Raw genomic sequence first — 22,165 nt, 5'->3', positions numbered from 1 at the left:
GATCTTCCACACGCTGGTTCACTCCCCCCCCAAGTGGCCACAGTGGGAGCTGAGCTGGCCAGGAGCCTCTTCCGGGTCTCCCACGCAGGTGCAGGGTCCCAAGGCTTTGGGCCGTCCTCCACTGCTTTCCCAGGCCACAGGCAGGGAGCTGGCTGGCAGTGGAGCATATGGGGGTGTTCCCATAGCCATCCAGAATGCCCCAGCTCAGGGACTGGCACGGCCATGTTCAAGTTCCTGGAGCTCTGCCCTCAACCCTGCAGCCGTCCTGCTGCGCCCCAGCTGGCCCCATGCCTGTCTCCTGCCCACCACACAGCCAAGTCCATCTCAGCATCTTCTCTCCTGCTGGGCCTGGGCTGCATCTCGGCATCGGCAGTTCCCGAGAATGGCCAGCAGAGGGCGGCTGTGAGCCGTGGTCAGCGGTGGTCAGCCCTGGTCAGTGATGCATCTCGGCATCAGCAGTTCCCGGGAATGGCCAGCAGAGGGCGGCTGTGAGCCGTGGTCAGCGGGCTGCCCCCTTGGCCCTGCCACCCTGGCCCACACCACTCCCAACCCGGCAGGTGTCTCTCCGTGGTGGGCTCAGGGCACACGCTGTGCCCACCACCCCGAAGCTGTTCCCTCACTCACGGGGAGACCCCCACTGATGCTCCCACAGCCACCAGCCCCGAGTCATCCCACCCCCTTCACGCTGTCCCTCTGCCCACCGGCCGGGGCCCCAGTGTCCCCAGGGAGCCCCAGCACAGTCCTGTAAGCCCTGATGGAGACATGTTCCCCCAGCATCCTGTCACACCCTGGGGTGGCGTCACCACTGGGGGAGCATCCTAGGGTGACTTACACATGCCAGGCTGCTACAGCAGACTTGGTCCTGTGTCAAGTGAAGGGCCATGCTCTAAATGCTGATGGAGGGGAGCAGGCCGCCCCCCGGGACCCCCACATCTCCCACAGCGGCACTCGGATGCCACCCCAGGCTATTCCGTGTCCCATCCAGCTCCCCGCTGATGCCCTTGGGGAAGGCGGCCATTCCTGGCACAAATACTTGGTCCCTGCACCTACGTGGGAGACCCGATGGAGCTCCTGGCCGCAGCCTTGGCTGCTGTGGGCATTTGGGATGTGAGCCAGCAGACGGAGGATCTCTCTCTGTCTGTCTGTCTCTCTCTGTCTGTCTGTCTGTCTCTCTCTCTCTCTCTCATCACTGCCTTTCCCATAAAGGTTTTCAAAAGTCCCAGTGTCACACGGCAAAGGCAAATATCCGCTGCCTGACAGGTTCATGTGCTGTCTTGGTGGAATGAATGAGTGAATGAATGAGAGTGGTGCAGGCGCCTGGAGGCTCCCACCTGCCCCTGTCCCAGGCACTGTGTGAGGTTCAAGGAGCAATTGGTGGCCACACCTGCTCCCCAGGAAGCTGGGGTGACCCCCCGTGGGAGGGGAGAGGCGGAGCTGTGATGCACGCCCCCCCATGCAGGAGCAGAAGAAGGCCCTGCAGGAGGAGGAGGAGCGGGACCAGGCGCTGCAGGCCAAGGCCAGCCTGACCATCCCGCTGCTGCCCGAGACCGAGCATGACCGCAAGCTGGCTGGGCTGCTCAAGTTCCAAACGCTGGACTGTGAGTGCAGAGGGGTGCTGGCGGGGAGGGAGGGCCGGGTGGCCCCACGCTGCCTTGACGCCCCCCACCCCACCCTGCCACCCCCTCCTCCACAGCCTATGAGGACAAGCAGAAGCTGAAGCGCTCGGAGATCAACAGCCGCTCCTGGTTCGCGCCAGCAGCGGCCACAGGCCCCGGTCCAGGTCCCAGCCCCGGCTGCAGCAGCAAGGCCAACAGCGTGCTCAAGAAGCTGGCCCACAGCCGCAGGCCCGCGCCCGCCGGCCCCACCATCACCGCCCAGGACCTGGGCATCGTGCGGCTGCCCAGGGCGTCACGGGAAGACTCTGGCGACAGCCCCCCATCTGCAGCTGAGACCCCCAAGGCTGCCAAGCCACAGGAGCCAGCCTCGGCACCCCAAGATTATTCTCAGCAGCACGTGGAGACTAAGGAGCCCAAGGCCCGAGCACCCAGGGGCCAGGAGGGGAGCTGCCGGAAGCCAGCCCCCGCCCCGACCCCGGCCCTGGCCCCTTGTCCAGCACTGCCACCGCCTGGAGCCCCCCGCGAGACGGCCGACCCCACCCCACCCCCCCAAAGCCTGGGTTCCTCCCTGGTAGCTGACTACTCAGACTCCTCAGAGAGCGAGTGAGGGCGGGGCACCAAGGGACTAGGACTGCAGACCCCCGCCCCGCCTTCCTGCCTGCCACACCCCGGTGGCGTGTGCCTTGGGACACCAGTCCCCCCGCGCACACACACACACACACACAAGCACTGTCACTTTGCCCTTCCTCGATGGCCCAGAGCCTGCCCTGCTGCACCCCACCAAGCTCCCCGTCCCCAGTGGTCGGAGTGCCGTGGGTTTCTGGGGTTTGGCCTGGGATCCGGGGTGAGCTGCACAGGCTGAGCAGGGAGGGGTGGGGATGAAGGGCCGCGGGATGGGACCTGCCCTCAAGGCGCTGGCGTGGACCTCTCCTGAGTCCCCCAAGTCCGTGGGGAGTGGACTCTGCAAGGGCGTCGTCGCTGCCTTTGCAGAAATAAAAACACGGGTGAGAACCACCCCGTAGTATGCCTGTCTCAGCCCTGGGGCAGGAGTGGGCATTTAAAAATACAGAGGGGGGACAACGGAGAGTACCCCCTGCCCCCGGAGTCAGACGGTGCTCGAGTTTGCCAAGACCCTCTGGCAGGTGGAAGCTGGCGCAGGCCCCTCTGCCAGCCACGGGATGCAGCGGCCGGAGGTTCCCTGCGCCAGCGCCTTCAGGCTGGCCTCCTGGGATTTGGGAGAAGCAGGCTGTGTGATTCCCACACACCCAGTTCTAGGGCTGCTGCGCGCCTGTGCGTCCGGCTCCGGAGCTTTCCCCGCCCAGAGACCTGGTCCCGCCCCGTTCCCGTGCGTCCCGGGCGCACGCGCTGCGGAAGGCGGCTGAGCGCGCACGGCGGCTACCGAGGCCATGGCGCTGGAAGCCATCCGCTCCTCCCGGGGCTCGCTGCACATCCTGGACCAGCTGCTGCTGCCGGGGCAGAGCCGCTACGAGGCGGTGGAGTCGGTGCAGCAGGCCTGGGAGGTCATCCGCGCCATGAAGGTGGGAGCGGCGCGGCCTGGGCGCGCACGGTGGCGGCGGCGGGGAGGAGAAGGGCCCGACGCGCAAGCCCACCGCATCTCTGTTGGCCCCGGCAGGTGCGCGGGGCCCCAGCCATCGCCCTGGTGGGTTGCCTCAGCCTGGCCGTGGAGCTGCAGGCGGCCGTCCTGCCTGTACCTGCACCCCAACAATAAACCAGGCTGTTCCGCCCCGCGGTCTGGGGGAGCAGTGAACTGGGGCACCACCACGGTCAGGGGCCACTGGGGAGGGGGTGCTGTGGACTGGGGGGCCACCAGAGTCGGGGGTCCCAGGACATTTTTTTTTAATTACATTATATTATGTGACACAGTTCTATAAGCACAGGGATTCCCCCCACCCCTCCCCTAACTCTCCCCCCATGGTGGGTTCCTCCCCCCCCACATCCCGTTCCTAACCACAGTTCAAGTTTAGTTGAGATCCCTTCATTGCAAGCATACACCAAGCATAGAGTCCAGCATATTACTGTCTGGTCAAGTTCAGTGGCTTCTTAGGGAGACCCTCCCCGGTCCAAAGGCAAAGCCAACAAAGCAAAATCCCAGTCAATTAAAACCCCCAACATAATATCAGCAACAATCTATAACAGTAAGAGATAAATTGACACAGTATGGAGCAAGCGATATGTCAAAATTGGATGCAAGGCCTTATCAACTTTCTGTGACTATTTCAATGACAATTCAACAATCGAGGTGAGAAACAGTTTTAGGAGGGGTGTGCAGAGAAATCTTGCATACCTTGGTGAGGAGTACTTAATGCCCGTGTCCTAACTAGTAAGGTGTGTGTGAGTCCATGCTGGCCAAGCCTTGTTCTCTGCATATCCGAGAGTGTGCATGTGTGTGTGTGTTAGGGAGGCGGGGCGACCCCTGGACTTTTAAAGTTTTTTTTTTTAAGATTTATTTTATTGGAAAGGCGGATATATAGAGAGGAGAGATAGAGAGGAGAGACAGAGAGGAAGATCTTCCATCCGTGCGCCACCGCGCCGGGCCCAAGTTTTATTTTTATTGCAAAGTCAGATACACAGAGAGGAAGATCTTCCACACGCTGGTTCACTCCCCCCCCAAGTGGCCACAGTGGGAGCTGAGCTGGCCAGGAGCCTCTTCCGGGTCTCCCACGCAGGTGCAGGGTCCCAAGGCTTTGGGCCGTCCTCCACTGCTTTCCCAGGCCACAGGCAGGGAGCTGGCTGGCAGTGGAGCATATGGGGGTGTTCCCATAGCCATCCAGAATGCCCCAGCTCAGGGACTGGCACGGCCATGTTCAAGTTCCTGGAGCTCTGCCCTCAACCCTGCAGCCGTCCTGCTGCGCCCCAGCTGGCCCCATGCCTGTCTCCTGCCCACCACACAGCCAAGTCCATCTCAGCATCTTCTCTCCTGCTGGGCCTGGGCTGCATCTCGGCATCGGCAGTTCCCGAGAATGGCCAGCAGAGGGCGGCTGTGAGCCGTGGTCAGCGGTGGTCAGCCCTGGTCAGTGATGCATCTCGGCATCAGCAGTTCCCGGGAATGGCCAGCAGAGGGCGGCTGTGAGCCGTGGTCAGCGGGCTGCCCCCTTGGCCCTGCCACCCTGGCCCACACCACTCCCAACCCGGCAGGTGTCTCTCCGTGGTGGGCTCAGGGCACACGCTGTGCCCACCACCCCGAAGCTGTTCCCTCACTCACGGGGAGACCCCCACTGATGCTCCCACAGCCACCAGCCCCGAGTCATCCCACCCCCTTCACGCTGTCCCTCTGCCCACCGGCCGGGGCCCCAGTGTCCCCAGGGAGCCCCAGCACAGTCCTGTAAGCCCTGATGGAGACATGTTCCCCCAGCATCCTGTCACACCCTGGGGTGGCGTCACCACTGGGGGAGCATCCTAGGGTGACTTACACATGCCAGGCTGCTACAGCAGACTTGGTCCTGTGTCAAGTGAAGGGCCATGCTCTAAATGCTGATGGAGGGGAGCAGGCCGCCCCCCGGGACCCCCACATCTCCCACAGCGGCACTCGGATGCCACCCCAGGCTATTCCGTGTCCCATCCAGCTCCCCGCTGATGCCCTTGGGGAAGGCGGCCATTCCTGGCACAAATACTTGGTCCCTGCACCTACGTGGGAGACCCGATGGAGCTCCTGGCCGCAGCCTTGGCTGCTGTGGGCATTTGGGATGTGAGCCAGCAGACGGAGGATCTCTCTCTGTCTGTCTGTCTCTCTCTGTCTGTCTGTCTCTCTCTCTCTCTCTCTCTCTCTCTCATCACTGCCTTTCCCATAAAGGTTTTCAAAAGTCCCAGTGTCACACGGCAAAGGCAAATATCCGCTGCCTGACAGGTTCATGTGCTGTCTTGGTGGAATGAATGAGTGAATGAATGAGAGTGGTGCAGGCGCCTGGAGGCTCCCACCTGCCCCTGTCCCAGGCACTGTGTGAGGTTCAAGGAGCAATTGGTGGCCACACCTGCTCCCCAGGAAGCTGGGGTGACCCCCCGTGGGAGGGGAGAGGCGGAGCTGTGATGCACGCCCCCCCATGCAGGAGCAGAAGAAGGCCCTGCAGGAGGAGGAGGAGCGGGACCAGGCGCTGCAGGCCAAGGCCAGCCTGACCATCCCGCTGCTGCCCGAGACCGAGCATGACCGCAAGCTGGCTGGGCTGCTCAAGTTCCAAACGCTGGACTGTGAGTGCAGAGGGGTGCTGGCGGGGAGGGAGGGCCGGGTGGCCCCACGCTGCCTTGACGCCCCCCACCCCACCCTGCCACCCCCTCCTCCACAGCCTATGAGGACAAGCAGAAGCTGAAGCGCTCGGAGATCAACAGCCGCTCCTGGTTCGCGCCAGCAGCGGCCACAGGCCCCGGTCCAGGTCCCAGCCCCGGCTGCAGCAGCAAGGCCAACAGCGTGCTCAAGAAGCTGGCCCACAGCCGCAGGCCCGCGCCCGCCGGCCCCACCATCACCGCCCAGGACCTGGGCATCGTGCGGCTGCCCAGGGCGTCACGGGAAGACTCTGGCGACAGCCCCCCATCTGCAGCTGAGACCCCCAAGGCTGCCAAGCCACAGGAGCCAGCCTCGGCACCCCAAGATTATTCTCAGCAGCACGTGGAGACTAAGGAGCCCAAGGCCCGAGCACCCAGGGGCCAGGAGGGGAGCTGCCGGAAGCCAGCCCCCGCCCCGACCCCGGCCCTGGCCCCTTGTCCAGCACTGCCACCGCCTGGAGCCCCCCGCGAGACGGCCGACCCCACCCCACCCCCCCAAAGCCTGGGTTCCTCCCTGGTAGCTGACTACTCAGACTCCTCAGAGAGCGAGTGAGGGCGGGGCACCAAGGGACTAGGACTGCAGACCCCCGCCCCGCCTTCCTGCCTGCCACACCCCGGTGGCGTGTGCCTTGGGACACCAGTCCCCCCGCGCACACACACACACACACACAAGCACTGTCACTTTGCCCTTCCTCGATGGCCCAGAGCCTGCCCTGCTGCACCCCACCAAGCTCCCCGTCCCCAGTGGTCGGAGTGCCGTGGGTTTCTGGGGTTTGGCCTGGGATCCGGGGTGAGCTGCACAGGCTGAGCAGGGAGGGGTGGGGATGAAGGGCCGCGGGATGGGACCTGCCCTCAAGGCGCTGGCGTGGACCTCTCCTGAGTCCCCCAAGTCCGTGGGGAGTGGACTCTGCAAGGGCGTCGTCGCTGCCTTTGCAGAAATAAAAACACGGGTGAGAACCACCCCGTAGTATGCCTGTCTCAGCCCTGGGGCAGGAGTGGGCATTTAAAAATACAGAGGGGGGACAACGGAGAGTACCCCCTGCCCCCGGAGTCAGACGGTGCTCGAGTTTGCCAAGACCCTCTGGCAGGTGGAAGCTGGCGCAGGCCCCTCTGCCAGCCACGGGATGCAGCGGCCGGAGGTTCCCTGCGCCAGCGCCTTCAGGCTGGCCTCCTGGGATTTGGGAGAAGCAGGCTGTGTGATTCCCACACACCCAGTTCTAGGGCTGCTGCGCGCCTGTGCGTCCGGCTCCGGAGCTTTCCCCGCCCAGAGACCTGGTCCCGCCCCGTTCCCGTGCGTCCCGGGCGCACGCGCTGCGGAAGGCGGCTGAGCGCGCACGGCGGCTACCGAGGCCATGGCGCTGGAAGCCATCCGCTCCTCCCGGGGCTCGCTGCACATCCTGGACCAGCTGCTGCTGCCGGGGCAGAGCCGCTACGAGGCGGTGGAGTCGGTGCAGCAGGCCTGGGAGGTCATCCGCGCCATGAAGGTGGGAGCGGCGCGGCCTGGGCGCGCACGGTGGCGGCGGCGGGGAGGAGAAGGGCCCGACGCGCAAGCCCACCGCATCTCTGTTGGCCCCGGCAGGTGCGCGGGGCCCCAGCCATCGCCCTGGTGGGTTGCCTCAGCCTGGCCGTGGAGCTGCAGGCGGCCGTCCTGCCTGTACCTGCACCCCAACAATAAACCAGGCTGTTCCGCCCCGCGGTCTGGGGGAGCAGTGAACTGGGGCACCACCACGGTCAGGGGCCACTGGGGAGGGGGTGCTGTGGACTGGGGGGCCACCAGAGTCGGGGGTCCCAGGACATTTTTTTTTAATTACATTATATTATGTGACACAGTTCTATAAGCACAGGGATTCCCCCCACCCCTCCCCTAACTCTCCCCCCATGGTGGGTTCCTCCCCCCCCACATCCCGTTCCTAACCACAGTTCAAGTTTAGTTGAGATCCCTTCATTGCAAGCATACACCAAGCATAGAGTCCAGCATATTACTGTCTGGTCAAGTTCAGTGGCTTCTTAGGGAGACCCTCCCCGGTCCAAAGGCAAAGCCAACAAAGCAAAATCCCAGTCAATTAAAACCCCCAACATAATATCAGCAACAATCTATAACAGTAAGAGATAAATTGACACAGTATGGAGCAAGCGATATGTCAAAATTGGATGCAAGGCCTTATCAACTTTCTGTGACTATTTCAATGACAATTCAACAATCGAGGTGAGAAACAGTTTTAGGAGGGGTGTGCAGAGAAATCTTGCATACCTTGGTGAGGAGTACTTAATGCCCGTGTCCTAACTAGTAAGGTGTGTGTGAGTCCATGCTGGCCAAGCCTTGTTCTCTGCATATCCGAGAGTGTGCATGTGTGTGTGTGTTAGGGAGGCGGGGCGACCCCTGGACTTTTAAAGTTTTTTTTTTTAAGATTTATTTTATTGGAAAGGCGGATATATAGAGAGGAGAGATAGAGAGGAGAGACAGAGAGGAAGATCTTCCATCCGTGCGCCACCGCGCCGGGCCCAAGTTTTATTTTTATTGCAAAGTCAGATACACAGAGAGGAAGATCTTCCACACGCTGGTTCACTCCCCCCCCAAGTGGCCACAGTGGGAGCTGAGCTGGCCAGGAGCCTCTTCCGGGTCTCCCACGCAGGTGCAGGGTCCCAAGGCTTTGGGCCGTCCTCCACTGCTTTCCCAGGCCACAGGCAGGGAGCTGGCTGGCAGTGGAGCATATGGGGGTGTTCCCATAGCCATCCAGAATGCCCCAGCTCAGGGACTGGCACGGCCATGTTCAAGTTCCTGGAGCTCTGCCCTCAACCCTGCAGCCGTCCTGCTGCGCCCCAGCTGGCCCCACGCCTGCCTCCTGCCCACCACACAGCCAAGTCCATCTCAGCATCTTCTCTCCTGCTGGGCCTGGGCTGCATCTCGGCATCGGCAGTTCCCGAGAATGGCCAGCAGAGGGCGGCTGTGAGCCGTGGTCAGCGGTGGTCAGCCCTGGTCAGTGATGCATCTCGGCATCAGCAGTTCCCGGGAATGGCCAGCAGAGGGCGGCTGTGAGCCGTGGTCAGCGGGCTGCCCCCTTGGCCCTGCCACCCTGGCCCACACCACTCCCAACCCGGCAGGTGTCTCTCCGTGGTGGGCTCAGGGCACACGCTGTGCCCACCACCCCGAAGCTGTTCCCTCACTCACGGGGAGACCCCCACTGATGCTCCCACAGCCACCAGCCCCGAGTCATCCCACCCCCTTCACGCTGTCCCTCTGCCCACCGGCCGGGGCCCCAGTGTCCCCAGGGAGCCCCAGCACAGTCCTGTAAGCCCTGATGGAGACATGTTCCCCCAGCATCCTGTCACACCCTGGGGTGGCGTCACCACTGGGGGAGCATCCTAGGGTGACTTACACATGCCAGGCTGCTACAGCAGACTTGGTCCTGTGTCAAGTGAAGGGCCATGCTCTAAATGCTGATGGAGGGGAGCAGGCCGCCCCCCGGGACCCCCACATCTCCCACAGCGGCACTCGGATGCCACCCCAGGCTATTCCGTGTCCCATCCAGCTCCCCGCTGATGCCCTTGGGGAAGGCGGCCATTCCTGGCACAAATACTTGGTCCCTGCACCTACGTGGGAGACCCGATGGAGCTCCTGGCCGCAGCCTTGGCTGCTGTGGGCATTTGGGATGTGAGCCAGCAGACGGAGGATCTCTCTCTGTCTGTCTGTCTCTCTCTGTCTGTCTGTCTCTCTCTCTCTCTCTCTCTCTCTCTCATCACTGCCTTTCCCATAAAGGTTTTCAAAAGTCCCAGTGTCACACGGCAAAGGCAAATATCCGCTGCCTGACAGGTTCATGTGCTGTCTTGGTGGAATGAATGAGTGAATGAATGAGAGTGGTGCAGGCGCCTGGAGGCTCCCACCTGCCCCTGTCCCAGGCACTGTGTGAGGTTCAAGGAGCAATTGGTGGCCACACCTGCTCCCCAGGAAGCTGGGGTGACCCCCCGTGGGAGGGGAGAGGCGGAGCTGTGATGCACGCCCCCCCATGCAGGAGCAGAAGAAGGCCCTGCAGGAGGAGGAGGAGCGGGACCAGGCGCTGCAGGCCAAGGCCAGCCTGACCATCCCGCTGCTGCCCGAGACCGAGCATGACCGCAAGCTGGCTGGGCTGCTCAAGTTCCAAACGCTGGACTGTGAGTGCAGAGGGGTGCTGGCGGGGAGGGAGGGCCGGGTGGCCCCACGCTGCCTTGACGCCCCCCACCCCACCCTGCCACCCCCTCCTCCACAGCCTATGAGGACAAGCAGAAGCTGAAGCGCTCGGAGATCAACAGCCGCTCCTGGTTCGCGCCAGCAGCGGCCACAGGCCCCGGTCCAGGTCCCAGCCCCGGCTGCAGCAGCAAGGCCAACAGCGTGCTCAAGAAGCTGGCCCACAGCCGCAGGCCCGCGCCCGCCGGCCCCACCATCACCGCCCAGGACCTGGGCATCGTGCGGCTGCCCAGGGCGTCACGGGAAGACTCTGGCGACAGCCCCCCATCTGCAGCTGAGACCCCCAAGGCTGCCAAGCCACAGGAGCCAGCCTCGGCACCCCAAGATTATTCTCAGCAGCACGTGGAGACTAAGGAGCCCAAGGCCCGAGCACCCAGGGGCCAGGAGGGGAGCTGCCGGAAGCCAGCCCCCGCCCCGACCCCGGCCCTGGCCCCTTGTCCAGCACTGCCACCGCCTGGAGCCCCCCGCGAGACGGCCGACCCCACCCCACCCCCCCAAAGCCTGGGTTCCTCCCTGGTAGCTGACTACTCAGACTCCTCAGAGAGCGAGTGAGGGCGGGGCACCAAGGGACTAGGACTGCAGACCCCCGCCCCGCCTTCCTGCCTGCCACACCCCGGTGGCGTGTGCCTTGGGACACCAGTCCCCCGCGCACACACACACACACACACAAGCACTGTCACTTTGCCCTTCCTCGATGGCCCAGAGCCTGCCCTGCTGCACCCCACCAAGCTCCCCCTCCCCAGTGGTCGGAGTGCCGTGGGTTTCTGGGGTTTGGCCTGGGATCCGGGGTGAGCTGCACAGGCTGAGCAGGGAGGGGTGGGGATGAAGGGCCGCGGGATGGGACCTGCCCTCAAGGCGCTGGCGTGGACCTCTCCTGAGTCCCCCAAGTCCGTGGGGAGTGGACTCTGCAAGGGCGTCGTCGCTGCCTTTGCAGAAATAAAAACACGGGTGAGAACCACCCCGTAGTATGCCTGTCTCAGCCCTGGGGCAGGAGTGGGCATTTAAAAATACAGAGGGGGGACAACGGAGAGTACCCCCTGCCCCCGGAGTCAGACGGTGCTCGAGTTTGCCAAGACCCTCTGGCAGGTGGAAGCTGGCGCAGGCCCCTCTGCCAGCCACGGGATGCAGCGGCCGGAGGTTCCCTGCGCCAGCGCCTTCAGGCTGGCCTCCTGGGATTTGGGAGAGAAGCAGGCTGTGTGATTCCCACACACCCAGTTCTAGGGCTGCTGCGCGCCTGTGCGTCCGGCTCCGGAGCTTTCCCCGCCCAGAGACCTGGTCCCGCCCCGTTCCCGTGCGTCCCGGGCGCACGCGCTGCGGAAGGCGGCCTGAGCGCGCACGGCGGCTACCGAGGCCATGGCGCTGGAAGCCATCCGCTCCTCCCGGGGCTCGCTGCACATCCTGGACCAGCTGCTGCTGCCGGGGCAGAGCCGCTACGAGGCGGTGGAGTCGGTGCAGCAGGCCTGGGAGGTCATCCGCGCCATGAAGGTGGGAGCGGCGCGGCCTGGGCGCGCACGGTGGCGGCGGCGGGGAGGAGAAGGGCCCGACGCGCAAGCCCACCGCATCTCTGTTGGCCCCGGCAGGTGCGCGGGGCCCCAGCCATCGCCCTGGTGGGTTGCCTCAGCCTGGCCGTGGAGCTGCAGGCGGCCGTCCTGCCTGTACCTGCACCCCAACAATAAACCAGGCTGTTCCGCCCCGCGGTCTGGGGGAGCAGTGAACTGGGGCACCACCACGGTCAGGGGCCACTGGGGAGGGGGTGCTGTGGACTGGGGGGCCACCAGAGTCGGGGGGTCCCAGGACATTTTTTTTTAATTACATTATATTATGTGACACAGTTCTATAAGCACAGGGATTCCCCCCACCCCTCCCCTAACTCTCCCCCCATGGTGGGTTCCTCCCCCCCCACATCCCGTTCCTAACCACAGTTCAAGTTTAGTTGAGATCCCTTCATTGCAAGCATACACCAAGCATAGAGTCCAGCATATTACTGTCTGGTCAAGTTCAGTGGCTTCTTAGGGAGACCCTCCCCGGTCCAAAGGCAAAGCCAACAAAGCAAAATCCCAGTCAATTAAAACCCCCAACATAATATCAGCAACAATCTATAACAGTAAGAGATAAATTGACACAGTATGGAGCAAGCGATATGTCAAAATTGGATGCAAGGCCTTATCAACTTTCTGTGACTATTTCAATGACAATTCAACAATCGAGGTGAGAAACAGTTTTAGGAGGGGTGTGCAGAGAAATCTTGCATACCTTGGTGAGGAGTACTTAATGCCCGTGTCCTAACTAGTAAGGTGTGTGTGAGTCCATGCTGGCCAAGCCTTGTTCTCTGCATATCCGAGAGTGTGCATGTGTGTGTGTGTTAGGGAGGCGGGGCGACCCCTGGACTTTTAAAGTTTTTTTTTTTAAGATTTATTTTATTGGAAAGGCGGATATATAGAGAGGAGAGATAGAGAGGAGAGACAGAGAGGAAGATCTTCCATCCGTGCGCCACCGCGCCGGGCCCAAGTTTTATTTTTATTGCAAAGTCAGATACACAGAGAGGAAGATCTTCCACACGCTGGTTCACTCCCCCCCCAAGTGGCCACAGTGGGAGCTGAGCTGGCCAGGAGCCTCTTCCGGGTCTCCCACGCAGGTGCAGGGTCCCAAGGCTTTGGGCCGTCCTCCACTGCTTTCCCAGGCCACAGGCAGGGAGCTGGCTGGCAGTGGAGCATATGGGGGTGTTCCCATAGCCATCCAGAATGCCCCAGCTCAGGGACTGGCACGGCCATGTTCAAGTTCCTGGAGCTCTGCCCTCAACCCTGCAGCCGTCCTGCTGCGCCCCAGCTGGCCCCACGCCTGTCTCCTGCCCACCACACAGCCAAGTCCATCTCAGCATCTTCTCTCCTGCTGGGCCTGGGCTGCATCTCGGCATCGGCAGTTCCCGAGAATGGCCAGCAGAGGGCGGCTGTGAGCCGTGGTCAGCGGTGGTCAGCCCTGGTCAGTGATGCATCTCGGCATCAGCAGTTCCCGGGAATGGCCAGCAGAGGGCGGCTGTGAGCCGTGGTCAGCGGGCTGCCCCCTTGGCCCTGCCACCCTGGCCCACACCACTCCCAACCCGGCAGGTGTCTCTCCGTGGTGGGCTCAGGGCACACGCTGTGCCCACCACCCCGAAGCTGTTCCCTCACTCACGGGGAGACCCCCACTGATGCTCCCACAGCCACCAGCCCCGAGTCATCCCACCCCCTTCACGCTGTCCCTCTGCCCACCGGCCGGGGCCCCAGTGTCCCCAGGGAGCCCCAGCACAGTCCTGTAAGCCCTGATGGAGACATGTTCCCCCAGCATCCTGTCACACCCTGGGGTGGCGTCACCACTGGGGGAGCATCCTAGGGTGACTTACACATGCCAGGCTGCTACAGCAGACTTGGTCCTGTGTCAAGTGAAGGGCCATGCTCTAAATGCTGATGGAGGGGAGCAGGCCGCCCCCCGGGACCCCCACATCTCCCACAGCGGCACTCGGATGCCACCCCAGGCTATTCCGTGTCCCATCCAGCTCCCCGCTGATGCCCTTGGGGAAGGCGGCCATTCCTGGCACAAATACTTGGTCCCTGCACCTACGTGGGAGACCCGATGGAGCTCCTGGCCGCAGCCTTGGCTGCTGTGGGCATTTGGGATGTGAGCCAGCAGACGGAGGATCTCTCTCTGTCTGTCTGTCTCTCTCTGTCTGTCTGTCTCTCTCTCTCTCTCTCTCTCTCTCATCACTGCCTTTCCCATAAAGGTTTTCAAAAGTCCCAGTGTCACACGGCAAAGGCAAATATCCGCTGCCTGACAGGTTCATGTGCTGTCTTGGTGGAATGAATGAGTGAATGAATGAGAGTGGTGCAGGCGCCTGGAGGCTCCCACCTGCCCCTGTCCCAGGCACTGTGTGAGGTTCAAGGAGCAATTGGTGGCCACACCTGCTCCCCAGGAAGCTGGGGTGACCCCCCGTGGGAGGGGAGAGGCGGAGCTGTGATGCACGCCCCCCCATGCAGGAGCAGAAGAAGGCCCTGCAGGAGGAGGAGGAGCGGGACCAGGCGCTGCAGGCCAAGGCCAGCCTGACCATCCCGCTGCTGCCCGAGACCGAGCATGACCGCAAGCTGGCTGGGCTGCTCAAGTTCCAAACGCTGGACTGTGAGTGCAGAGGGGTGCTGGCGGGGAGGGAGGGCCGGGTGGCCCCACGCTGCCTTGACGCCCCCCACCCCACCCTGCCACCCCCTCCTCCACAGCCTATGAGGACAAGCAGAAGCTGAAGCGCTCGGAGATCAACAGCCGCTCCTGGTTCGCGCCAGCAGCGGCCACAGGCCCCGGTCCAGGTCCCAGCCCCGGCTGCAGCAGCAAGGCCAACAGCGTGCTCAAGAAGCTGGCCCACAGCCGCAGGCCCGCGCCCGCCGGCCCCACCATCACCGCCCAGGACCTGGGCATCGTGCGGCTGCCCAGGGCGTCACGGGAAGACTCTGGCGACAGCCCCCCATCTGCAGCTGAGACCCCCAAGGCTGCCAAGCCACAGGAGCCAGCCTCGGCACCCCAAGATTATTCTCAGCAGCACGTGGAGACTAAGGAGCCCAAGGCCCGAGCACCCAGGGGCCAGGAGGGGAGCTGCCGGAAGCCAGCCCCCGCCCCGACCCCGGCCCTGGCCCCTTGTCCAGCACTGCCACCGCCTGGAGCCCCCCGCGAGACGGCCGACCCCCCCCCCCCCCCCCAAAGCCTGGGTTCCTCCCTGGTAGCTGACTACTCAGACTCCTCAGAGAGCGAGTGAGGGCGGGGCACCAAGGGACTAGGACTGCAGACCCCCGCCCCGCCTTCCTGCCTGCCACACCCCGGTGGCGTGTGCCTTGGGACACCAGTCCCCCCGCACACACACACACACACACAAGCACTGTCACTTTGCCCTTCCTCGATGGCCCAGAGCCTGCCCTGCTGCACCCCACCAAGCTCCCCGTCCCCAGTGGTCGGAGTGCCGTGGGTTTCTGGGGTTTGGCCTGGGATCCGGGGTGAGCTGCACAGGCTGAGCAGGGAGGGGTGGGGATGAAGGGCCGCGGGATGGGACCTGCCCTCAAGGCGCTGGCGTGGACCTCTCCTGAGTCCCCCAAGTCCGTGGGGAGTGGACTCTGCAAGGGCGTCGTCGCTGCCTTTGCAGAAATAAAAACACGGGTGAGAACCACCCCGTAGTATGCCTGTCTCAGCCCTGGGGCAGGAGTGGGCATTTAAAAATACAGAGGGGGGACAACGGAGAGTACCCCCTGCCCCCGGAGTCAGACGGTGCTCGAGTTTGCCAAGACCCTCTGGCAGGTGGAAGCTGGCGCAGGCCCCTCTGCCAGCCACGGGATGCAGCGGCCGGAGGTTCCCTGCGCCAGCGCCTTCAGGCTGGCCTCCTGGGATTTGGGAGAAGCAGGCTGTGTGATTCCCACACACCCAGTTCTAGGGCTGCTGCGCGCCTGTGCGTCCGGCTCCGGAGCTTTCCCCGCCCAGAGACCTGGTCCCGCCCCGTTCCCGTGCGTCCCGGGCGCACGCGCTGCGGAAGGCGGCCGAGCGCGCACGGCGGCTACCGAGGCCATGGCGCTGGAAGCCATCCGCTCCTCCCGGGGCTCGCTGCACATCCTGGACCAGCTGCTGCTGCCGGGGCAGAGCCGCTACGAGGCGGTGGAGTCGGTGCAGCAGGCCTGGGAGGTCATCCGCGCCATGAAGGTGGGAGCGGCGCGGCCTGGGCGCGCACGGTGGCGGCGGCGGGGAGGAGAAGGGCCCGACGCGCAAGCCCACCGCATCTCTGTTGGCCCCGGCAGGTGCGCGGGGCCCCAGCCATCGCCCTGGTGGGTTGCCTCAGCCTGGCCGTGGAGCTGCAGGCGGCCGTCCTGCCTGTACCTGCACCCCAACAATAAACCAGGCTGTTCCGCCCCGCGGTCTGGGGGAGCAGTGAACTGGGGCACCACCACGGTCAGGGGCCACTGGGGAGGGGGTGCTGTGGACTGGGGGGCCACCAGAGTCGGGGGTCCCAGGACATTTTTTTTTAATTACATTATATTATGTGACACAGTTCTATAAGCACAGGGATTCCCCCCACCCCTCCCCTAACTCTCCCCCCATGGTGGGTTCCTCCCCCCCCACATCCCGTTCCTAACCACAGTTCAAGTTTAGTTGAGATCCCTTCATTGCAAGCATACACCAAGCATAGAGTCCAGCATATTACTGTCTGGTCAAGTTCAGTGGCTTCTTAGGGAGACCCTCCCCGGTCCAAAGGCAAAGCCAACAAAGCAAAATCCCAGTCAATTAAAACCCCCAACATAATATCAGCAACAATCTATAACAGTAAGAGATAAATTGACACAGTATGGAGCAAGCGATATGTCAAAATTGGATGCAAGGCCTTATCAACTTTCTGTGACTATTTCAATGACAATTCAACAATCGAGGTGAGAAACAGTTTTAGGAGGGGTGTGCAGAGAAATCTTGCATACCTTGGTGAGGAGTACTTAATGCCCGTGTCCTAACTAGTAAGGTGTGTGTGAGTCCATGCTGGCCAAGCCTTGTTCTCTGCATATCCGAGAGTGTGCATGTGTGTGTGTGTTAGGGAGGCGGGGCGACCCCTGGACTTTTAAAGTTTTTTTTTTTTAAGATTTATTTTATTGGAAAGGCGGATATATAGAGAGGAGAGATAGAGAGGAGAGACAGAGAGGAAGATCTTCCATCCGTGCGCCACCGCGCCGGGCCCAAGTTTTATTTTTATTGCAAAGTCAGATACACAGAGAGGAAGATCTTCCACACGCTGGTTCACTCCCCCCCCAAGTGGCCACAGTGGGAGCTGAGCTGGCCAGGAGCCTCTTCCGGGTCTCCCACGCAGGTGCAGGGTCCCAAGGCTTTGGGCCGTCCTCCACTGCTTTCCCAGGCCACAGGCAGGGAGCTGGCTGGCAGTGGAGCATATGGGGGTGTTCCCATAGCCATCCAGAATGCCCCAGCTCAGGGACTGGCACGGCCATGTTCAAGTTCCTGGAGCTCTGCCCTCAACCCTGCAGCCGTCCTGCTGCGCCCCAGCTGGCCCCACGCCTGCCTCCTGCCCACCACACAGCCAAGTCCATCTCAGCATCTTCTCTCCTGCTGGGCCTGGGCTGCATCTCGGCATCGGCAGTTCCCGAGAATGGCCAGCAGAGGGCGGCTGTGAGCCGTGGTCAGCGGTGGTCAGCCCTGGTCAGTGATGCATCTCGGCATCAGCAGTTCCCGGGAATGGCCAGCAGAGGGCGGCTGTGAGCCGTGGTCAGCGGGCTGCCCCCTTGGCCCTGCCACCCTGGCCCACACCACTCCCAACCCGGCAGGTGTCTCTCCGTGGTGGGCTCAGGGCACACGCTGTGCCCACCACCCCGAAGCTGTTCCCTCACTCACGGGGAGACCCCCACTGATGCTCCCACAGCCACCAGCCCCGAGTCATCCCACCCCCTTCACGCTGTCCCTCTGCCCACCGGCCGGGGCCCCAGTGTCCCCAGGGAGCCCCAGCACAGTCCTGTAAGCCCTGATGGAGACATGTTCCCCCAGCATCCTGTCACACCCTGGGGTGGCGTCACCACTGGGGGAGCATCCTAGGGTGACTTACACATGCCAGGCTGCTACAGCAGACTTGGTCCTGTGTCAAGTGAAGGGCCATGCTCTAAATGCTGATGGAGGGGAGCAGGCCGCCCCCCGGGACCCCCACATCTCCCACAGCGGCACTCGGATGCCACCCCAGGCTATTCCGTGTCCCATCCAGCTCCCCGCTGATGCCCTTGGGGAAGGCGGCCATTCCTGGCACAAATACTTGGTCCCTGCACCTACGTGGGAGACCCGATGGAGCTCCTGGCCGCAGCCTTGGCTGCTGTGGGCATTTGGGATGTGAGCCAGCAGACGGAGGATCTCTCTCTGTCTGTCTGTCTCTCTCTGTCTGTCTGTCTCTCTCTCTCTCTCTCTCTCTCTCTCTCTCATCACTGCCTTTCCCATAAAGGTTTTCAAAAGTCCCAGTGTCACACGGCAAAGGCAAATATCCGCTGCCTGACAGGTTCATGTGCTGTCTTGGTGGAATGAATGAGTGAATGAATGAGAGTGGTGCAGGCGCCTGGAGGCTCCCACCTGCCCCTGTCCCAGGCACTGTGTGAGGTTCAAGGAGCAATTGGTGGCCACACCTGCTCCCCAGGAAGCTGGGGTGACCCCCCGTGGGAGGGGAGAGGCGGAGCTGTGATGCACGCCCCCCCATGCAGGAGCAGAAGAAGGCCCTGCAGGAGGAGGAGGAGCGGGACCAGGCGCTGCAGGCCAAGGCCAGCCTGACCATCCCGCTGCTGCCCGAGACCGAGCATGACCGCAAGCTGGCTGGGCTGCTCAAGTTCCAAACGCTGGACTGTGAGTGCAGAGGGGTGCTGGCGGGGAGGGAGGGCCGGGTGGCCCCACGCTGCCTTGACGCCCCCCACCCCACCCTGCCACCCCCTCCTCCACAGCCTATGAGGACAAGCAGAAGCTGAAGCGCTCGGAGATCAACAGCCGCTCCTGGTTCGCGCCAGCAGCGGCCACAGGCCCCGGTCCAGGTCCCAGCCCCGGCTGCAGCAGCAAGGCCAACAGCGTGCTCAAGAAGCTGGCCCACAGCCGCAGGCCCGCGCCCGCCGGCCCCACCATCACCGCCCAGGACCTGGGCATCGTGCGGCTGCCCAGGGCGTCACGGGAAGACTCTGGCGACAGCCCCCCATCTGCAGCTGAGACCCCCAAGGCTGCCAAGCCACAGGAGCCAGCCTCGGCACCCCAAGATTATTCTCAGCAGCACGTGGAGACTAAGGAGCCCAAGGCCCGAGCACCCAGGGGCCAGGAGGGGAGCTGCCGGAAGCCAGCCCCCGCCCCGACCCCGGCCCTGGCCCCTTGTCCAGCACTGCCACCGCCTGGAGCCCCCCGCGAGACGGCCGACCCCACCCCACCCCCCCAAAGCCTGGGTTCCTCCCTGGTAGCTGACTACTCAGACTCCTCAGAGAGCGAGTGAGGGCGGGGCACCAAGGGACTAGGACTGCAGACCCCCGCCCCGCCTTCCTGCCTGCCACACCCCGGGGGCGTGTGCCTTGGGACACCAGTCCCCCCACACACACACACACACACACAAGCACTGTCACTTTGCCCTTCCTCGATGGCCCAGAGCCTGCCCTGCTGCACCCCACCAAGCTCCCCGTCCCCAGTGGTCGGAGTGCCGTGGGTTTCTGGGGTTTGGCCTGGGATCCGGGGTGAGCTGCACAGGCTGAGCAGGGAGGGGTGGGGATGAAGGGCCGCGGGATGGGACCTGCCCTCAAGGCGCTGGCGTGGACCTCTCCTGAGTCCCCCAAGTCCGTGGGGAGTGGACTCTGCAAGGGCGTCGTCGCTGCCTTTGCAGAAATAAAAACACGGGTGAGAACCACCCCGTAGTATGCCTGTCTCAGCCCTGGGGCAGGAGTGGGCATTTAAAAATACAGAGGGGGGACAACGGAGAGTACCCCCTGCCCCCGGAGTCAGACGGTGCTCGAGTTTGCCAAGACCCTCTGGCAGGTGGAAGCTGGCGCAGGCCCCTCTGCCAGCCACGGGATGCAGCGGCCGGAGGTTCCCTGCGCCAGCGCCTTCAGGCTGGCCTCCTGGGATTTGGGAGAAGCAGGCTGTGTGATTCCCACACACCCAGTTCTAGGGCTGCTGCGCGCCTGTGCGTCCGGCTCCGGAGCTTTCCCCGCCCAGAGACCTGGTCCCGCCCCGTTCCCGTGCGTCCCGGGCGCACGCGCTGCGGAAGGCGGCCGAGCGCGCACGGCGGCTACCGAGGCCATGGCGCTGGAAGCCATCCGCTCCTCCCGGGGCTCGCTGCACATCCTGGACCAGCTGCTGCTGCCGGGGCAGAGCCGCTACGAGGCGGTGGAGTCGGTGCAGCAGGCCTGGGAGGTCATCCGCGCCATGAAGGTGGGAGCGGCGCGGCCTGGGCGCGCACGGTGGCGGCGGCGGGGAGGAGAAGGGCCCGACGCGCAAGCCCACCGCATCTCTGTTGGCCCCGGCAGGTGCGCGGGGCCCCAGCCATCGCCCTGGTGGGTTGCCTCAGCCTGGCCGTGGAGCTGCAGGCGGCCGTCCTGCCTGTACCTGCACCCCAACAATAAACCAGGCTGTTCCGCCCCGCGGTCTGGGGGAGCAGTGAACTGGGGCACCACCACGGTCAGGGGCCACTGGGGAGGGGGTGCTGTGGACTGGGGGGCCACCAGAGTCGGGGGTCCCAGGACATTTTTTTTTAATTACATTATATTATGTGACACAGTTCTATAAGCACAGGGATTCCCCCCACCCCTCCCCTAACTCTCCCCCCATGGTGGGTTCCTCCCCCCCACATCCCGTTCCTAACCACAGTTCAAGTTTAGTTGAGATCCCTTCATTGCAAGCATACACCAAGCATAGAGTCCAGCATATTACTGTCTGGTCAAGTTCAGTGGCTTCTTAGGGAGACCCTCCCCGGTCCAAAGGCAAAGCCAACAAAGCAAAATCCCAGTCAATTAAAACCCCCAACATAATATCAGCAACAATCTATAACAGTAAGAGATAAATTGACACAGTATGGAGCAAGCGATATGTCAAAATTGGATGCAAGGCCTTATCAACTTTCTGTGACTATTTCAATGACAATTCAACAATCGAGGTGAGAAACAGTTTTAGGAGGGGTGTGCAGAGAAATCTTGCATACCTTGGTGAGGAGTACTTAATGCCCGTGTCCTAACTAGTAAGGTGTGTGTGAGTCCATGCTGGCCAAGCCTTGTTCTCTGCATATCCGAGAGTGTGCATGTGTGTGTGTGTTAGGGAGGCGGGGCGACCCCTGGACTTTTAAAGTTTTTTTTTTTAAGATTTATTTTATTGGAAAGGCGGATATATAGAGAGGAGAGATAGAGAGGAGAGACAGAGAGGAAGATCTTCCATCCGTGCGCCACCGCGCCGGGCCCAAGTTTTATTTTTATTGCAAAGTCAGATACACAGAGAGGAAGATCTTCCACACGCTGGTTCACTCCCCCCCCAAGTGGCCACAGTGGGAGCTGAGCTGGCCAGGAGCCTCTTCCGGGTCTCCCACGCAGGTGCAGGGTCCCAAGGCTTTGGGCCGTCCTCCACTGCTTTCCCAGGCCACAGGCAGGGAGCTGGCTGGCAGTGGAGCATATGGGGGTGTTCCCATAGCCATCCAGAATGCCCCAGCTCAGGGACTGGCACGGCCATGTTCAAGTTCCTGGAGCTCTGCCCTCAACCCTGCAGCCGTCCTGCTGCGCCCCAGCTGGCCCCACGCCTGTCTCCTGCCCACCACACAGCCAAGTCCATCTCAGCATCTTCTCTCCTGCTGGGCCTGGGCTGCATCTCGGCATCGGCAGTTCCCGAGAATGGCCAGCAGAGGGCGGCTGTGAGCCGTGGTCAGCGGTGGTCAGCCCTGGTCAGTGATGCATCTCGGCATCAGCAGTTCCCGGGAATGGCCAGCAGAGGGCGGCTGTGAGCCGTGGTCAGCGGGCTGCCCCCTTGGCCCTGCCACCCTGGCCCACACCACTCCCAACCCGGCAGGTGTCTCTCCGTGGTGGGCTCAGGGCACACGCTGTGCCCACCACCCCGAAGCTGTTCCCTCACTCACGGGGAGACCCCCACTGATGCTCCCACAGCCACCAGCCCCGAGTCATCCCACCCCCTTCACGCTGTCCCTCTGCCCACCGGCCGGGGCCCCAGTGTCCCCAGGGAGCCCCAGCACAGTCCTGTAAGCCCTGATGGAGACATGTTCCCCCAGCATCCTGTCACACCCTGGGGTGGCGTCACCACTGGGGGAGCATCCTAGGGTGACTTACACATGCCAGGCTGCTACAGCAGACTTGGTCCTGTGTCAAGTGAAGGGCCATGCTCTAAATGCTGATGGAGGGGAGCAGGCCGCCCCCCGGGACCCCCACATCTCCCACAGCGGCACTCGGATGCCACCCCAGGCTATTCCGTGTCCCATCCAGCTCCCCGCTGATGCCCTTGGGGAAGGCGGCCATTCCTGGCACAAATACTTGGTCCCTGCACCTACGTGGGAGACCCGATG

General features: G+C 63.0%; 10 protein-coding genes across 10 annotated transcripts; all 10 read left to right on the top strand.

Annotated features, from left to right (window-relative positions):
* Positions 1 to 1,453: 1,453 nt before the first annotated feature.
* LOC121163104 (coiled-coil domain-containing protein 130-like) lies at positions 1,454 to 2,259 on the top strand. Its single transcript, XM_040990349.1, has 2 exons — positions 1,454 to 1,598; positions 1,694 to 2,259. The coding sequence occupies exons 1-2, from the start codon at positions 1,454 to 1,456 to the stop codon at positions 2,221 to 2,223; spliced, it is 675 nt and encodes a 224-aa protein (XP_040846283.1). The 3' UTR covers positions 2,224 to 2,259.
* A 695-nt stretch (positions 2,260 to 2,954) lies between these two features.
* LOC121163102 (methylthioribose-1-phosphate isomerase-like) lies at positions 2,955 to 3,469 on the top strand. Its single transcript, XM_040990348.1, has 2 exons — positions 2,955 to 3,154; positions 3,250 to 3,469. Exons 1-2 carry the CDS (start codon positions 3,023 to 3,025, stop codon positions 3,343 to 3,345), a joined length of 228 nt encoding a protein of 75 aa, XP_040846282.1. The 5' UTR covers positions 2,955 to 3,022; the 3' UTR covers positions 3,346 to 3,469.
* Positions 3,470 to 5,674: 2,205 nt separating this feature from the next.
* LOC121163101 (coiled-coil domain-containing protein 130-like) lies at positions 5,675 to 6,480 on the top strand. Its single transcript, XM_040990347.1, has 2 exons — positions 5,675 to 5,819; positions 5,915 to 6,480. The coding sequence occupies exons 1-2, from the start codon at positions 5,675 to 5,677 to the stop codon at positions 6,442 to 6,444; spliced, it is 675 nt and encodes a 224-aa protein (XP_040846281.1). The 3' UTR covers positions 6,445 to 6,480.
* A 695-nt stretch (positions 6,481 to 7,175) lies between these two features.
* LOC121163100 (methylthioribose-1-phosphate isomerase-like) lies at positions 7,176 to 7,690 on the top strand. Its single transcript, XM_040990346.1, has 2 exons — positions 7,176 to 7,375; positions 7,471 to 7,690. The coding sequence occupies exons 1-2, from the start codon at positions 7,244 to 7,246 to the stop codon at positions 7,564 to 7,566; spliced, it is 228 nt and encodes a 75-aa protein (XP_040846280.1). The 5' UTR covers positions 7,176 to 7,243; the 3' UTR covers positions 7,567 to 7,690.
* Positions 7,691 to 9,895: 2,205 nt separating this feature from the next.
* Positions 9,896 to 10,775, top strand: LOC121163099 (coiled-coil domain-containing protein 130-like). The gene is made up of 2 exons (XM_040990345.1): positions 9,896 to 10,040; positions 10,136 to 10,775. Exons 1-2 carry the CDS (start codon positions 9,896 to 9,898, stop codon positions 10,663 to 10,665), a joined length of 675 nt encoding a protein of 224 aa, XP_040846279.1. The 3' UTR covers positions 10,666 to 10,775.
* A 678-nt stretch (positions 10,776 to 11,453) lies between these two features.
* Positions 11,454 to 11,899, top strand: LOC121163098 (methylthioribose-1-phosphate isomerase-like). The gene is made up of 2 exons (XM_040990344.1): positions 11,454 to 11,598; positions 11,694 to 11,899. Exons 1-2 carry the CDS (start codon positions 11,467 to 11,469, stop codon positions 11,787 to 11,789), a joined length of 228 nt encoding a protein of 75 aa, XP_040846278.1. The 5' UTR covers positions 11,454 to 11,466; the 3' UTR covers positions 11,790 to 11,899.
* A 2,218-nt stretch (positions 11,900 to 14,117) lies between these two features.
* On the top strand, positions 14,118 to 14,887 carry LOC121163030 (coiled-coil domain-containing protein 130-like). Its single transcript, XM_040990259.1, has 2 exons — positions 14,118 to 14,262; positions 14,358 to 14,887. The coding sequence occupies exons 1-2, from the start codon at positions 14,118 to 14,120 to the stop codon at positions 14,885 to 14,887; spliced, it is 675 nt and encodes a 224-aa protein (XP_040846193.1).
* Positions 14,888 to 15,671: 784 nt separating this feature from the next.
* LOC121163097 (methylthioribose-1-phosphate isomerase-like) lies at positions 15,672 to 16,131 on the top strand. Its single transcript, XM_040990343.1, has 2 exons — positions 15,672 to 15,816; positions 15,912 to 16,131. The coding sequence occupies exons 1-2, from the start codon at positions 15,685 to 15,687 to the stop codon at positions 16,005 to 16,007; spliced, it is 228 nt and encodes a 75-aa protein (XP_040846277.1). The 5' UTR covers positions 15,672 to 15,684; the 3' UTR covers positions 16,008 to 16,131.
* Positions 16,132 to 18,341: 2,210 nt separating this feature from the next.
* LOC121163096 (coiled-coil domain-containing protein 130-like) lies at positions 18,342 to 19,223 on the top strand. The gene is made up of 2 exons (XM_040990342.1): positions 18,342 to 18,486; positions 18,582 to 19,223. The coding sequence occupies exons 1-2, from the start codon at positions 18,342 to 18,344 to the stop codon at positions 19,109 to 19,111; spliced, it is 675 nt and encodes a 224-aa protein (XP_040846276.1). The 3' UTR covers positions 19,112 to 19,223.
* Positions 19,224 to 19,895: 672 nt separating this feature from the next.
* Positions 19,896 to 20,355, top strand: LOC121163095 (methylthioribose-1-phosphate isomerase-like). Its single transcript, XM_040990340.1, has 2 exons — positions 19,896 to 20,040; positions 20,136 to 20,355. Exons 1-2 carry the CDS (start codon positions 19,909 to 19,911, stop codon positions 20,229 to 20,231), a joined length of 228 nt encoding a protein of 75 aa, XP_040846274.1. The 5' UTR covers positions 19,896 to 19,908; the 3' UTR covers positions 20,232 to 20,355.
* The last annotated feature ends 1,810 nt before the right edge of the window (positions 20,356 to 22,165 follow it).

The sequence above is a fragment of the Ochotona curzoniae genome, unplaced genomic scaffold (genome assembly GCF_017591425.1).
Source record: "Ochotona curzoniae isolate NIBS_2020 unplaced genomic scaffold, NIBS_Ocur_1.0 contig_605, whole genome shotgun sequence".
Lineage (NCBI taxonomy): Eukaryota > Metazoa > Chordata > Mammalia > Lagomorpha > Ochotonidae > Ochotona > Ochotona curzoniae.
This window is presented reverse-complemented; position numbering and strand designations above follow the sequence as displayed.

Bases quoted from the DNA above. Each gene is read 5' to 3' on its own strand.
- LOC121163097 (XM_040990343.1), top strand. From the start codon at position 15,685: ATGGCGCTGGAAGCCATCCGCTCCTCCCGGGGCTCGCTGCACATCCTG. The intron at 15,817-15,911 runs GTGGGAGCGGCG...TGGCCCCGGCAG, and splicing joins AGGTCATCCGCGCCATGAAG to GTGCGCGGGGCCCCAGCCAT.
- LOC121163104 (XM_040990349.1), top strand. From the start codon at position 1,454: ATGCAGGAGCAGAAGAAGGCCCTGCAGGAGGAGGAGGAGCGGGACCAG. The intron at 1,599-1,693 runs GTGAGTGCAGAG...CCTCCTCCACAG, and splicing joins CAAGTTCCAAACGCTGGACT to CCTATGAGGACAAGCAGAAG.
- LOC121163030 (XM_040990259.1), top strand. From the start codon at position 14,118: ATGCAGGAGCAGAAGAAGGCCCTGCAGGAGGAGGAGGAGCGGGACCAG. The intron at 14,263-14,357 runs GTGAGTGCAGAG...CCTCCTCCACAG, and splicing joins CAAGTTCCAAACGCTGGACT to CCTATGAGGACAAGCAGAAG.
- LOC121163098 (XM_040990344.1), top strand. From the start codon at position 11,467: ATGGCGCTGGAAGCCATCCGCTCCTCCCGGGGCTCGCTGCACATCCTG. The intron at 11,599-11,693 runs GTGGGAGCGGCG...TGGCCCCGGCAG, and splicing joins AGGTCATCCGCGCCATGAAG to GTGCGCGGGGCCCCAGCCAT.
- LOC121163100 (XM_040990346.1), top strand. From the start codon at position 7,244: ATGGCGCTGGAAGCCATCCGCTCCTCCCGGGGCTCGCTGCACATCCTG. The intron at 7,376-7,470 runs GTGGGAGCGGCG...TGGCCCCGGCAG, and splicing joins AGGTCATCCGCGCCATGAAG to GTGCGCGGGGCCCCAGCCAT.
- LOC121163101 (XM_040990347.1), top strand. From the start codon at position 5,675: ATGCAGGAGCAGAAGAAGGCCCTGCAGGAGGAGGAGGAGCGGGACCAG. The intron at 5,820-5,914 runs GTGAGTGCAGAG...CCTCCTCCACAG, and splicing joins CAAGTTCCAAACGCTGGACT to CCTATGAGGACAAGCAGAAG.
- LOC121163102 (XM_040990348.1), top strand. From the start codon at position 3,023: ATGGCGCTGGAAGCCATCCGCTCCTCCCGGGGCTCGCTGCACATCCTG. The intron at 3,155-3,249 runs GTGGGAGCGGCG...TGGCCCCGGCAG, and splicing joins AGGTCATCCGCGCCATGAAG to GTGCGCGGGGCCCCAGCCAT.
- LOC121163096 (XM_040990342.1), top strand. From the start codon at position 18,342: ATGCAGGAGCAGAAGAAGGCCCTGCAGGAGGAGGAGGAGCGGGACCAG. The intron at 18,487-18,581 runs GTGAGTGCAGAG...CCTCCTCCACAG, and splicing joins CAAGTTCCAAACGCTGGACT to CCTATGAGGACAAGCAGAAG.
- LOC121163095 (XM_040990340.1), top strand. From the start codon at position 19,909: ATGGCGCTGGAAGCCATCCGCTCCTCCCGGGGCTCGCTGCACATCCTG. The intron at 20,041-20,135 runs GTGGGAGCGGCG...TGGCCCCGGCAG, and splicing joins AGGTCATCCGCGCCATGAAG to GTGCGCGGGGCCCCAGCCAT.
- LOC121163099 (XM_040990345.1), top strand. From the start codon at position 9,896: ATGCAGGAGCAGAAGAAGGCCCTGCAGGAGGAGGAGGAGCGGGACCAG. The intron at 10,041-10,135 runs GTGAGTGCAGAG...CCTCCTCCACAG, and splicing joins CAAGTTCCAAACGCTGGACT to CCTATGAGGACAAGCAGAAG.